General features: G+C 34.9%; 1 protein-coding gene across 5 annotated transcripts in view; it reads right to left on the minus strand.

Annotated features, from left to right (window-relative positions):
• Nucleotides 1-14,745, minus strand: part of Ae2 (Anion exchanger 2) — a 176,059-nt gene that overhangs the window by 23,036 nt on the left and 138,278 nt on the right. For 4 of the 5 annotated variants that reach the window (XM_071587120.1, XM_071587121.1, XM_071587119.1 and 1 more), the window contains exons 2-10: nt 11,528-11,786; nt 9,608-9,795; nt 8,800-9,188; nt 7,607-7,767; nt 5,368-5,515; nt 2,186-2,409; nt 1,896-2,056; nt 949-1,126; nt 437-642 (exon numbers count right to left, since the gene is read on the minus strand). In XM_071587120.1, coding sequence (XP_071443221.1) covers nt 437-642; nt 949-1,126; nt 1,896-2,056; nt 2,186-2,409; nt 5,368-5,515; nt 7,607-7,767; nt 8,800-9,188; nt 9,608-9,795; nt 11,528-11,786 — 1,914 coding nt within the window. The remainder of the gene's footprint in view (nt 1-436; nt 643-948; nt 1,127-1,895; nt 2,057-2,185; nt 2,410-5,367; nt 5,516-7,606; nt 7,768-8,799; nt 9,189-9,607; nt 9,796-11,527; nt 11,787-14,745) is intronic. The other variant, XM_071587118.1, reaches the window with a different exon arrangement.

Raw genomic sequence — 14,745 nt, forward strand, 5'->3', positions numbered from 1 at the left:
AAACATTAAAAATGAAGTGGAAGGTGAAAAATTTGCTAGAAGTATGCAAAATATAAGAAACCTTTCCAAATGAGAAGCCGAAGGTTTTTCACATTTTTCTGAGTTAAGCCTTAATCTACATTTATTATGTTTGATTGCTCAACAAATTATGCTTTTTTTAGTAACTACTTTATCACCATTCTGTGAGATATTTTGCCTTAATAGAAGATGAAATTAAACTTAAAAAATATGATTCCCTCACACCTCAATTTCACACAAACCTTGATTTCACAGTTTTTCACTGTCCTTTAAAAAACATAAAGTTTAGGTTTTGCTGTATTACATTTTATACCTCTCAGGAGAATTATCTCAAAGCTGTCATATGTAATTTTCAAGTCACAATACAAATTCTATAGAAATTTTACATGTGAGACCATTGTGATAAAGCAATCCTTACCTGTAAACTGGCATAGCTTGAAAATGTACGCCTCATCCCAAAATGGAATTTATCATGTTCATTGACATGACGATGGCGAAGCAATAAAGCACGCATAACAGTGGCTTTATCATCTCCATGAATTTGTTCCTCAACAACCATTTGTTCAACAACTCTGTAGGCCACACCTGGTAGGTCTTTCTCTTCCAAGTCAAGTAGGATAATACCTACATTAATGAATTTTCAAAAGTTATAACGGGCTAGTTTAGCCAAGAATCATTTCCTATACAAGCAGCCCAGTTATCCAAATGATTGATTATTCAATACTGAATTATAAAAAAATATTAAAATAAGTAATTTATATTCAAAATTAAAAAGAAAGATAAATCACACTATGGCAGTTTTTAAAGTAGCAGATCTTAAAAATGAAATAATAACTGGCATTATTTTTCAATTGAACAGATAAGGTTTTGTGCAATAATTAGTGATTGCTCAGTAGAAAATATGATAAAAAGTAGATCTGATAGACTAACCCGTCTCAAGACATCTTCGTAAGTTAAGAAGAGAATGAAAACTTAAAGAAGCAACATGGGGACGACCCCATCTATCTGACCCCTCTTCCACATTTTCTTCATATTTGATCCACCTGGCAGTCTCTTTCCATTCTCTTTCCTCACCCACTCCCAGAAGTTCATCCAGTTGTACGAATACCTGAAAAAAAGTAAATTTAAGTCATTTCAGTACATTTCAAAACGATATTTCACAATCCTATAAAGCATTGGAAAATATGACATATACCTATCAGCAAGATCAATATTTTGCCCAACATAGAAAAATTGCACCAGGAGATAAAATAGTCCTTAAGTAGAAACATTAACAGGTCAGAAATTGTTTCACCAGCCCTATCACCTTACATTTTAAGGTGATCAGCCATTTTGATACCTTAGCATTGATAATGTTTATCCAAATGCTGCTTAAATCCATTAATTGTATATTTTTCCACTCATGTGTTCTACTTTTGGGCTTTTGGGCTAATGGTATCTTTTTCTTCCTTTAGCTAAATTCTCAGTTCCACATTTTCACTAAAAATATAGCAAGAAATTTATTTTATTGAGAACAATTTCATTGAAATTTAAATGGGTCCCAAGTTCATGAAATAATAATTCCTGCCTATATTCCTCCGTATCTGGATACATTTTCTTGCATCTTGAGATAAGGGAGTAAAATAGTATTTCTCAGCAAGGTGAATTATAGTTACCTACTGAAGATAATAATGTTTTTGTTTCTTCGAGAGACTATTTTAATTTGAACTAAGGTAATTCTCATTAAATATCAAATTTGAAGACTGAAACATTTTATCGTACCAATAAAGTGTTTTACTACAGAAGAAATAATTGAGGAGGAAAAGAAAGTTCTCCCACTATGAACATATTCCAAAATATTATTTCTTAGTTTCTAAAATAACTATTTATCTTTGTACCTCATGAGGACTGTGATCATACTTCTTGCTGGTGGATGCTAATGGTATACTTTGAATTGGCTGTACACCATCTTTGCGACCAATATGGATGAAGGAAGCTGTTGAAGATTTTGACTGAATTTTATGTCGTCTAAGACCTCTGGCATCATCAAATCTGTGACCTAGAGAAATTATGTTGAGAATGAGAACAATTTTAGCAGAGCCATAAAAATAGTACATAAAAATGTAGTTTTTGGGGTTTTTCCAACACAGTTGATAAGTTTTCTCAACTAATTTTCCTCAATTCTTACTTGCTAGATCATCCAAATCAAGCTGCTGGAGAGTTGTAGCTTCATCTTCAGCTTCATCATCCTGTAATTCTGGTGGTAAAGGAGGACCAATACGTGCAGGTTCTGCAGGTAAACCACCGATTGAAACACCACTGGCATTGCTACCTCGAAACATCCGCCATTGGGGGTCTTCTTGTAAGCTATACTTTCTGAACCGGTTGTAGTGACCATGGTGGTGATGACGACTGAAATTATACAACATTGTCTTACTTTTTGTATACTCTGCCTTAAATTCATAAGAGCATGCCTTTAAATATTTAGTGCATAGGTATACTTATTCTTTTCACTCTTTCCTTTATTGAAGCATATTAGATACTGCATATACAGGATGTTTTGCATTGTATTTGCCTCTTGTTTAAATACTATTGACAATTATTTAATCTGCAGAGATTCAATAGGAGTAGTTCATATCATCAGGGATGATGAGAAGGGGAAAAGCTTGTTTGTGTTATGCTTTGAAAATTCTAAAAGAAAAAGATAAAATGGAGAGACAGAACACCATTTGGAAATTTGTACTTAAATCAGGAGCTGTGTGTTGGAATTGGTGAAAAGAGGAGGGGTTGGTTTGAAATTGTGAGGGGAGTGAGTCAGGGGTGCTGTCTCTCCCTCACTGTCTTCAACTTTTATGTGGAAGATATGGACGGAACATGCTGGAGAGAAGATAGGTGTGTCATTTGTAGGAAGAAGGATTGTGCGTATCAGATTTGATGATGACATGATCCTTTTTGTTGAGGAAGAAAAACAATTAAATGGGGTGTCCATCTGCATGAAAGAGGATTATGCTCCTTATTCTTCCATACTCCTCTTTCATGTCTGATCAACATGAAAGAGGAGTACAGATGGCTTGACGATAAAAAGGAGCAAGACCTGATTAAATAGATATTGCAATGGAAGGAAGAAGGCTGGTACAGCGGGAGAGGTACAAGTATCTAGGCATGGAGTTAATGAAAAACTTAGAGGAGTGAAAAGGAAATAAAAATCATGGAAGTGGTGGCAAAGGAAACTTTCAACAGGAAAATAAAGGTGATATTTAGCAAAAGAAATATTGGGCAGAGAAAAAGACCAGTCATGTGCTTTGTATGGAATGTTATTTAACTGACTGTGAAATATGGACTGCATTGAAAAGGAACCATGAAAGGCTGGAGGCATTGGAGATGTGGGCGTGGAAAAGAATAGCAAGTATAAAATGAACAGACCAGGTGAGGGATGAAGAAGTGATGAGGAGAGCAGGAGAAGAAAGATGATTGGTGGAAATCATCAAACATAGGAAAAGAAACTGGCTTAGACATATGCTTAGAAGGGACTACCATTTGAATTAAGTGCTAAAAGGCATGGTGGAAGGGTCGGAGAAGGTCAAAATGATGGACGATGTGAGAGAGGGTGATGGATATGAGAAAATGAAGAGGAGGATACAGTAAAGGATTAAATGGCAGGGAAGTGGCCTCCACAGGCCTAACAACCACAGCAGATTACTGTTGTTAGTGAATGTAATCCGAGTAGTTAACGGGATTAATATTTTGAAAGAGTATGAACTAAAACAATAATGGTCTTATGATAAAAATACAAAGGGGGTATGTATATTGAATGAGAGGTTGTGTACATTTTTGGAATTCATTGAAGTATTAATTTTATATGATAACTTCAATGGTCAGGCTATATTTATGCATAGAAGAATCAATCTTATAACATATTATATTATAGATTTTAAAATATAAGACTTAAAAGAAATAAAATAATTGAAATAAAATGAAATAATTGACTTTGTAATTCCACACACTTTATTTAAAAAACACAACCCAAATTTCAACGTTTTTCCTCCCAGCTACATTGCAACCTTTTAACCCCTCCACCCACCCTTACCCTTCCTCTCTGACCAACCCAACTCCCTTGATCAGACAGTATATATACCAAGTTTGCTTCTATGAGGACCACCTAATGATGATGTTCAACGTCTAAACCTGGGTCGTGTTTTTTAAATAAAGTGTGTGGAATTACAAAGTCAACTCTTTCATTTCATTTCAATATGTTATGCAAATTCCATAAATTTATGCTAGAGACAACAAATTAAAAAAAATAAAATCATGATATTGTTTGATGTTCTCCATTTAGTGTAAATGCTCAAATGTTGTAACTGCTATAAAAAGAAAGAAACAAAGTGACTATTATAAAAATAGATTGAACAATGACAAAATCCTAAGGATACTTGAAAGGCACTAAATGAAACCTTTAACAAGAATGGTAAAAAATCTACAAATATATATAGTTTAAAACTGAGTCATTATTAATACTAATGCTAACCTACCTACTTTTAATTTGTGAATATTTTAACTGGTATTTCACCAGCATACTGGAGGATCTTGCAAAGAATATAAATATAATTTTACCAAAGATTGAGCAACAATGAAAATATCAACACACTACCTGCAATATTCAACTCCCCATTTAGCACAGATAGATAGATAGATAGTTTTATTCACCATAGAACAATACATAATTGTATGGGCTTCGTCAAAAATTCAATTACATCAATTGTATACAGGTTCTTAGGAATAATAATGTACATGACATATATGAGTATTAAGGATTTAAAAAAGTTGAATTTCCTACATTGGCTCTTTCTGTGTACTCTTGGACGCTATAAAAAACATTATTTAAAAAGAAATGTTTTAACATTTTTTTGAATTTATTTTCTTGGGGGAGTATTCGTTTTAACTCTTCAGGAAGCCGATTAAACAGTAGTCTTCCTGAAACTTCTGGGGTTTTTTTTAGTACTGCTACTCTGCAATGGCCATTATGAAGATTTTATTAAGACAGCTATTGAATGCATCATTTTCTGCTCATATGTATTTTCCAGGACATTAAAATTGGCCTATATTTCCCCAATGCATTAATATAGAGATAAATCAAACCCAATTAAATATTTTTATTGATACAATTCATATGCAATATCACTCAGTTCCTAGCAGAGGAAGAATTCTGAGATGCATAGGAGATTACATTAGCTCTTTTCCATCTTGATGATATTAACTGAGTTACTCTTCTCTAGCATGAAACCTTAGTCTAGCAGTATTTGGCTAAGTATTTCAATAAAAAGTTTAACATGGAAAAATTATCTTAATTTAAAGTATACAGTAATTTCAAACCTATGCTTTCTTCTGGGCTTCCGAGCTTCTCCTTCTATTGGTACAGCACCAGCAACCTTTTCAGATCCACCACGTACTCTTTCAGCTGGTGAAATTATGGAGGAATTTTCTCCTGAATCTCCCTCAGCCCCTTCAGCAGGTGTTTCTCCTAGTATCAAATTGAGTTTCCACATTAGTTTCCACATTTACAGGTTTGTCATAACTCTAGTACAGGGTCCATCTCAAAAATAAGTAGTCTCTTTCTTGTCATCTTTCCTAACTCAAAAGGCATTATCCACAAAATGCCTATCCCTCAGGAACAGACAGTGAACAGTAAGTTTTACGTGCAAGTCCTCAAAAGACTGCAGAAAAGAGTACAATGGATCAGGAATGAGATATTTGCCAACTGGATCCTGCACAACAAAAGCGTGCTGTCCCACACTGCCTTCCTCATGATGGAGTACCTGGCCAAGCAAATAGTGGCAATGCTACCCCAGGCACACTACCCTGATGTGGCACTGATGAACTTCTTTTTGGTTCAAAGAATAAAAAAGTGCTTGAAGGGCAACCATGTGGAAATGCTGAATAATGCCAAAGAGGCCAAGATGAGGTGCCTAACCAAGGCTCCTATCGATGCCTTCCAGGAAGTGTACCATGACTGGCGGAGGTACTGGCATCGGTGTGTCAATGCACAAGGGTACTATTTTGAAGAATTTTAGAAATTTACACTTTGATCTGCAATACATATTTGTCCCAGATTTATTCTACTTATTTTTGGGACAGACCATGTAAATTTATCTGATATTGCTTAGCTGTTAAAAATGTGGATGAGAATTTTTCTTCCCTTTCATTCTCATGCCTGATGGGGTTAGTTAAAGGAAATTGCATGTGAGCACACTTAAGGGAGTAAGATGAACATCAGGACAAACTAATATCTGAGAGATTAAATTGGCACTATTGTTTACAAATAGCTATAAAAAGTTATAGCCACTGTGTATACTTGTAGATATAAAAAGTAGATCTAAAATTTTACCAAGACACTATTCATTTTATGATTTATTTGTGATATATTCATATTATACATAAATACTTCATGTAGTCCCATTTGAGTAAGTGTTACATCAACACTGATGGCTATTGGCGAACATTAAGTTATTTACATTTTATTTTTCAGCAATTTTAAACTGACCCCTTTTTGTGAAATGGTTTCCAATCAGTTCAATTGAATTAAAACTAAAACCTATGTATGCTACGCTATGGCAACCTTATAATTGATCATTCTTTAATACCAGAGAATGGAATTGGCTGCATATATCTGTGATATTGTTTGATGTGACAGAAATATGAATAATGCTTAATGCTATGAATAAATTTTTATATAAATACTGTTTCTATTTCCCAAGGACTGAAAACTCAATATCAATACCATTAGTAGTATAATATAGCTTAGTAGTCTAGACGAGCAGCAAAACCTTGCCTGTCCACTGACTCACTTTGCCAATCATGCCACTCATTTTTAGCAAATTGTAAACAACATGCATTAAATTCATAATGTGGTTGATCCTTAGGTATTATTTCTTTGATTAACTTATCTACTGGATACCTAAAAGCGAAGGTGCTAAAGAACATATTAAGGATTCCCTTGAAGTCTTCTTGAATTGTAGAGAATGAGTTTGCTCGAGTGCATACAGGAGTTCAAATAGTTTTGCTAAGCATACTAGATTACCAACAACTTTTTGCCATTGAGATGTCTTTATAAACTATTTATATAGAGTCAGTGGTACAGCTAGGAGGTCAGATTCTCTCCCTCTTATAAGATTTGGAGCCCCCCTGAAGAACTAATTGGTATTACAAATTTAAAAGGTGAGAAGTAATAATAAGAAAGGACAACTCTGAAAATTAAGGATTAATTAATGCTGCTTAGTTGCAGAAATAAATTACTTTTCAGACATGTGCAATTAAGTGCATTCAAATAGTAATCTTCCGCGGCTTGGGGCCCTTCACATTTTCATATCTTATGCCTCCTAGTCATGCTGCTGATTTTGATTCCTTGAAATTTGTTTCCTAACCTGCAGTCTATTTTCATGATTTCATTTTAACTATCAGTTAAGTTGTAAATTCTATTAAAATATTGTACCTTGTCTGAAAACATTTCATAGGAATCAATTTAAGGAAAGTATATTATATTTCAATTTTTTCAGTGAAATGATTAAAAAATAAAAATTTAATTACAAAATATATCTTTGTTGCAAAATCTCACCTATAACAAACTGAACTCTTCTTGCAAAATCAGGGGGTGAAGTCCCAAATACAGGACTCTCACTTAAGCTGCGACCATAAACAGCTGGAGCACCTCGATGCTTTCTTGCGTTTTCATTCCAATCACCTTTTGGTGGAGGGGGACTGGGAGACAAACATATCCTATGAATATAAATAAAAATGATCAATGATAAAGAACTGAAAAATGCCAAATTAAATTGCAGACAATCAGTGGAAAATCACAAAATATGTGAATGACATTACATTAAAAAATCAAAGATTTTAAAAGTATGAAATGAAAGCTATAAATACAATATGGGAATTAATGTGCAAAGTTAAATCATTACAAAATGAAGCTTTTGAGGGTGCAATATTTTATACTTTTAAATAATAAATTGCAATTACTTGAATTACTGTACTAGATGCTGAATAATAAAATGATCTTGGAACTTTAAATGGTTTTATAAAAAACTGAGATCTGGAAGATACCATGTGAACCACAATTAAGCAATGGAAATCACTATTATCTAAGAACTAATTCCAATAAAAGTACATTAGGTTCAAATATTGGCCCAAAATAAAATAAAAACAAAAGTTTTCAACCTCAAAATATTTAGCTCTTAAAAAACCATTCTCCTGTAACTTACAAAGAAACACTCCTGCAGAGTAAATATAAAAAGAATTGAGTTATTAAGATGCATGCAACTATAAAATATCTGTAGGAAATTGAAATTAAGTGAGAACAATTAGTATTGCCCGTATTTAATCGCTGGCATTATTTTATTTTAATTGATTAGTTTTTGACCAAGAATGTAGAATTCAAACTACTTACCTTTCGTATAAATATTTTAGCAAACTACACAACTTTAGAGCTATGAGGCATATGACATCAGTTTATTGCCTGATTATTTTCTTAATGAAATTCAAAATGTTTATCACTAGGTTATTGCTGCATTGGTTAGAATTATGGAAAGGATTGCAAAGTTGGTTAATGTTTGGTAATACCCTCAGTATGGACATGCACTGGAATAATTAGATGAAAGGATACAAGTGCTTTCTCTGCTTGATGAAGATACAGCTTTTATTTGTGTGCAATAAAACCCAAAAATGGGAGGAAGTGACATGATCTATAAATCTACTACCAAGTGGTTTACTAATCATTTAAATTTACTACTTATTAAGTAGATTAGTCACCCTGCTTTTACTGACGTTGGAATGCTTTCTCCTGCTGAGCTCAGTAAGGGACTTTGTGCAGTGGGCTCAGATTTATGCTTGGTTTCAGGAACCTCAGTTGACATCAGGTCAGGCACTCTTTGCATGGCATCTTCAGGCAATGGCACACCTGAAACAACCCTTGAAGACGGCGGAGATAATGAAAGTTGAGGAGAAGATAAAGGAGGAGAAGAGAAAGGGGGAGATGGAGAGGTCACGGCTGCAGAAGTGGATACAGGATCTTCTTCTCCATCATTTTTTCCTTCACCAAGAGTCTTATTGTCTAGCTCAGTTTCTTCCACTTGTTCACCTATTGTTGAGTCAGCAAGTGAAGTTTTTCTTAAGGATGAAGATGTGGTGGCAAATGAAGGCTGTAAGCAGAAAAAGGTAAAGCTATTTAATATTTATCACTCAGTTCAGATAGCATAGGCTAAGAGTTGAATATTTTGTATAGGTGCACTTATTTGTATTACATTTAATGTAGCTCATTCCAATTTTTCGTTTGGATAGATGGATTAATGAATGAATGCTATAATTCATCTTTATGAAAACATGGATGGCTAGTTTATATGATTCAAAACAAAGTGATAATACAAAATTACATGTTAATTGTGTTAAAGATGTTGGCAACTGTACCCAAATCTATGAATGTGAATGAATTTTCAGCCTTCATTTTGGAAAACGGTTTCGGAATTTTTAAAACAAAAATTAAATATTGGAAAAGTGAGTTTTTATAACATGCATTTGAAACAATGTTAATTTTTATGTCACCTGGAAGATTTTCACTCACTTGGGAAAAGCTAGAGAAAAGTGGCTTTGTAGATGATTCAGGTTTGGGTGTGCCAGATGTTGAGGCTCCACCACTGTCCATGCTGCCAGCATCGGAAAGGCGAGGTGATGTCAAACGGTGGCGCATTGATCTTGAATATAGTGGCTTAAGTGGCATATGCATGTGTGGATAGCTTTTCTTCCGATGCACTGGAAAATTAAGTGAGTTTCAGCGACAGGGAGCAAAAACCTTTAATGTACATTTTCATTTCATCCTCATTTATGATAATGTCAAAAACCTTGGTTACTTTTAGGATGTACGGCAAAGAAATTATCTATGAGAAATTTATATTTATATATTACATATTAATTAATATATTAAGATCATTTATGTATATACAGATAGGAGAGACATGTAAAATCCCCTCACTCCATTTAAAAACAATACAACATTTATTTCCATAAGCTGCAATTTTAAGTACCAAATTTCCAAATTACTTTCCTTTAACAATAAGTAAAATTTCCTTGTTTTTATATGAACTGTTTTATGTAATTTACCTTTTTAAAATAATAATTAAAATTATCAACAAAGAGGAATTAGTTTGGTCAACTAGAAAGCTCAATAAATCCCCAGTAAGGTCTTATAGCATGAAGCTGATTTCATTTGTTGCTCTCTTGCTCTAAAACATTGAAAAAGAGGTGAGGAACTAATTGAACACAATGCTATGACTGGCATGCCAAATTAGATTTTATTTACACTATCTTATTTTTTCAAATGATATTTTAATAAAAAATATTGCTTATTCATTGGTGCCAACTTTCAGACACCTAATATAAAAGCAGAGCATGGGGATAATTAAAAATATTATGGCTTTTGAGATATTTTTGATACAGTTTTATTTTGTATTTTAAATACAATACTTCATTGTATTGTGTGCTGCAAGTAGTTCTCCCCAAGATTTATAGTTTTCAAATCATATTATTTTCATCAAGGTGATCCATGAACCTAACAGGTTAATCATTTTACTGATGCGGTAACTGTCTTCTTCAAAGAAGATTATTACTCTATTATTTAATACAAATTGATATTGAATTTTCAAAAAAATGTGTCAACAGAGTACCTCACTCCAGAGGAACAGAGGTAGAAATATTTACTCTAAAGTCATGGCTCATTAGATGCTTGTGTGTAAGATGACTGTGCTGTGTTTAGCGGGTTGCATACTAAATTCTCTTCATAATGTAGTGCATAGGCATTCATTTGGAAAACAATCGTCCTATTAACAGGTTGGTTAAGATTGAATATTTGCAGAGGTCTTCAATATGTATTGCCAATTCACCTGCATTGGACCAATAATTTGTTTTAGATGTTTTTTTTTAATGATGGCCTAAAAGTCTTGATTTTCGCATGGAATAAGCTCACATTAATTTCACAAATACAAAATAGATGTGAAACACATTTATTTCATATTATCTGTCTGCAATGAGTAACACTTATTTTGAACATTCTAAATATCATTCTGTAAGTTCTTCTCTGTGTAAATGCTTCTTTGCAAAAAAAAGACAAGGCACCAAAAATGCTGAGTGTAGTTAGCATAAAAAAGAAACTTCCTGCTAATATTTTGAGGTTTATATCCAGAACCCATTGAGTTGTTCTATTTGATCGGCTTGGTGGGGAAACCAAGTTATTTGGACTTTCCGACCATATTCACAATCGAATGCCGTCAGTTTTTACAGAATTGATTCGTCAAAAAATGTTTTTTGGGCCTGCCTAGTAAATATTTTCCCGCTTTTGGTTGAATATTCTTTCGTCAAAGACGTTTTGTTGCATTTCATGTTCGTGATGAAATTCCGATACATATCGTTGAGCGTCCTACAGCTTCAATAAAATTTCGTTTTCATCCCAAGGTCATCAATTCGAGCACATATTAAAAATATGAATTACACTTATAGTCCTCTTCGCCGAATTGTCGGCTCTCCGGGGTGGATCCGAGAGGGGCGGCAGGCGGTGACGAGTCGCCGTCCGAGGGGACTTCGTCGGCGGCACCGGATGAGGTAGCGGCCACGAAGTTCGGTGCAGGCATGGGTGTGGGAGCGGAACCGGAAATCCGAGCCAGGTCGAATTTCTCGGAGTCTCCCATGGAGAACACTTTCTCCATCTCCTCGTCCAAGTCGGATCCTGCTTCCACGCCATGGCTATCTTGCTGCAAATAAATACGCACAGTGCATTTTAGTACCTTAATCAATTCGAATATATATTAGTGCAAGCCGAAGAGAATATTAAAATGAATGAAAGACCAAAGCGCTGAAGGACGTCAAGAACATGTTAAAAGGGGGTATCTAGAGAGAGAGATAGCTGGCAGGTAGTATCAGGACGGCTAGTTAGTACTAGAAAAAAATCAGGAACACTCCATTAATTTTTTTTAAAATTGGGGATAAATGAGAAAAAGGGCGAAATATTTTTTCGAAGTCTGGAATTAATTCAAATCGGGAATTTGAAATAGAAATCGGAAATTCCAGATGCGGATGATGATCTTTTTACGATTATCCGTCGACTACTGACCGGAGGGCCCGGGCTCGATTGCCGGGCGAGCTTCTATGGGCACCTGCAGCTCCACCCAAGCCGTGTGATTTTCCGTGTACCAGATCATCCTGGGAAACAATAACCGGTACAGGGAAAGGAACTGGCCCTCCTACCCTCATGTGTGAATTTCGCACGCTGTTGGGTTTAGTACTGGGTGAACTCTGCCATCACCTACCAAACCGACCTTCGGGTTGATTACTGTGTTTGTGCCATGAAATCGGTTCATGATTGCCATAGACCATTGCACGTGCAGAGGCTTCCGTACAAACCAAAAAAAAAGGATCGAATTCGGTGATACCTAACAGTAACACGATCAGCGATGAAGGATGATTCACAAAAGTAGGGGCGGGATGTTCTTCGGGAAAATCGGGAATGCGAATTGGAAAAATTAGTGGCAACCATTAGTAAGAATTACAATAATTGAAAAGTTTCGGGAAGCAAAAGGCAACTGCAGAGTCATAGTACAACCCTTCCATTAGGCGTAGGAGGAGAGAAGTAAAGCCAATGCAACTAAGGTGCATGTCCAACAAATGGTTTCGTCTATTCTCAGATTTCCACAGGGAGTAGCATTGCCATGAAGGTACAGTGATTCTAATCGCAAGGTAAAACATAATAGCTTGAATATACTCGTTTTATCTTGAGGTATTTAACATGAGCTAATGACGGTACCAATGAGTTCAGTAGTCATTCGAGGCTGAAAATTCGAAAAAATAATGGATCGCTGAACGTCATAGAGTAAAGACTTGTGGTGAGTGATTGATATAACCTTCCGTATGACACTTATAAAAAAATAGAGGCGGTCTATTCGTGCAAGCTTGACAGCTCTCATTTTAGCATAAAAGCGTATCCAGAAGTTTTGGCAATCACAAAAATCAGACAAAAATAAAAAAAATGAAAATCCGTATGTCTTGCCACAATATGAGATAGAAAAATCAAAGGTTATAAAATAATAAGCAATATAAACTTCTATTTTCAATTAAAACTGTTTTTATAATAATTTGCATGCTTGTCAAAAGTCATTTACGAAATATTCTTAAATGACATCAATTCTTCAAGTTTGCGACTCAATCAAATATTGTCAACCAATTGAGATAAAATTCATGAAACTAAATCACAAAATTGGGCTTCTCGATTTTTATCCAACCCCTTGAACTGTTCAACGTTCCGATGCTTATGGAACTCTTTTTCTCGTCAAATGTTTTACAAACCCCGAGGGCTCAGAAATAGCTTTGAACGTCTTTAGCGAGAAAAAATTACGGCTTACTATCTCAGGTTTACTCATACTACTATTTCCTTATGTGTTTTTTACCTCCTCATTCCCTCACACATAGGTTACTTCGCCTCATTTCCTCTTTGATTTGCGTCAGTAACGAACCACCTTCCAATCTTACACGTTAATCGCGCTGTGGCACCTACAATGTGACATAGTTGATGAATAAAAATATTAAGCAGTTTGGTTGAGGCATTACTGCCAGTAATGTGAAAGTATTTCGAGAGTAATAGAGGAACTAGTGGAGGAACAAAAAATTCATTAAACATTTTCGTTCAATTATATCTGTTTGTGCTATTTTTCCATTTCTATTTCTCCTTTTTTGTGTTTTCTAACTCGCGGTTTAGTATTTTAGGGTACGAGAAATCCGTGCTCACTTCGAATCGTTTCTATTTCTACGCAAGATAGCCCGATCTCTTTCTTTAAAGTTCAACGTAATCCCTCCACATTCACAGAATCTCTTCCGTTCACATTAATAAATTTATTGTATTATTTATAGTCTTTATATTTTTTCATGTGATACCTATTATCTTCTAATTTAATGCTTCAACTTTCTCTAAAAAGTCTCAAACATTTCTTCATATCCTCGCCCTAGTGTTTCCACTACGTTTGCTCAACCCTATTGATTCTTTTGACTCAGACTTATCATTTGCCAAATTATCTGTTAATTCTCTCTTATATCTTTCCTCATTCCCGTTTCACCGCGTCCTTCGATACCGTTTTCTCTTCTCCTAATCCTCCTAATCATCTCTCTCCTGATTCTTATTTCTCTTCGTGTTTACCGTTCCTCTTGTTTCCTTGGCTACTTTTACTATCCCGTTTTAAAGCCTACCCACCTTTAGATACAGTTCGTTTTTACTTCCGATAATGCCTCATTATGAATATTCCGCACTTTTTCACCCTTTTCTCATCATTTGAATTTTACCTCACATTTCCAAGTAACAAAATTATGGTCCAAAGTTACATCCGCCCCTGGGAAGCAGCGAAAGCGCTGTTTTTCAATCTATGTGTAAGGTTAATGAAATCCAACTGGTCTTTTCGTTTCTCCAAGAAATCCCACGTTTACTTACGCCAGCAACAGTGTTTGAACGAGGAATATCATTTAAGTCCAATTGCTTTCCTTCCAAGGTCATTTCTTATTACTAAATCGTAATTTCCTAACACCTTCCCATCTCTCCCATTGCTTGGGAGACCCATGAGTTCCAATCCCACATCAATATCAGCCGTTTCCTTCCAGACACGTTCCCAATAATGTATTCTAATTGATCCTACGAACTATCTACTTCATCCTCTCAGTGATTACTGACCT

The sequence above is a fragment of the Hetaerina americana genome, unplaced genomic scaffold (genome assembly GCF_022747635.1).
Source record: "Hetaerina americana unplaced genomic scaffold, ioHetAmer1.1.p SCAF_3, whole genome shotgun sequence".
In the NCBI taxonomy this organism is placed as follows: Eukaryota; Metazoa; Arthropoda; class Insecta; order Odonata; family Calopterygidae; genus Hetaerina; species Hetaerina americana.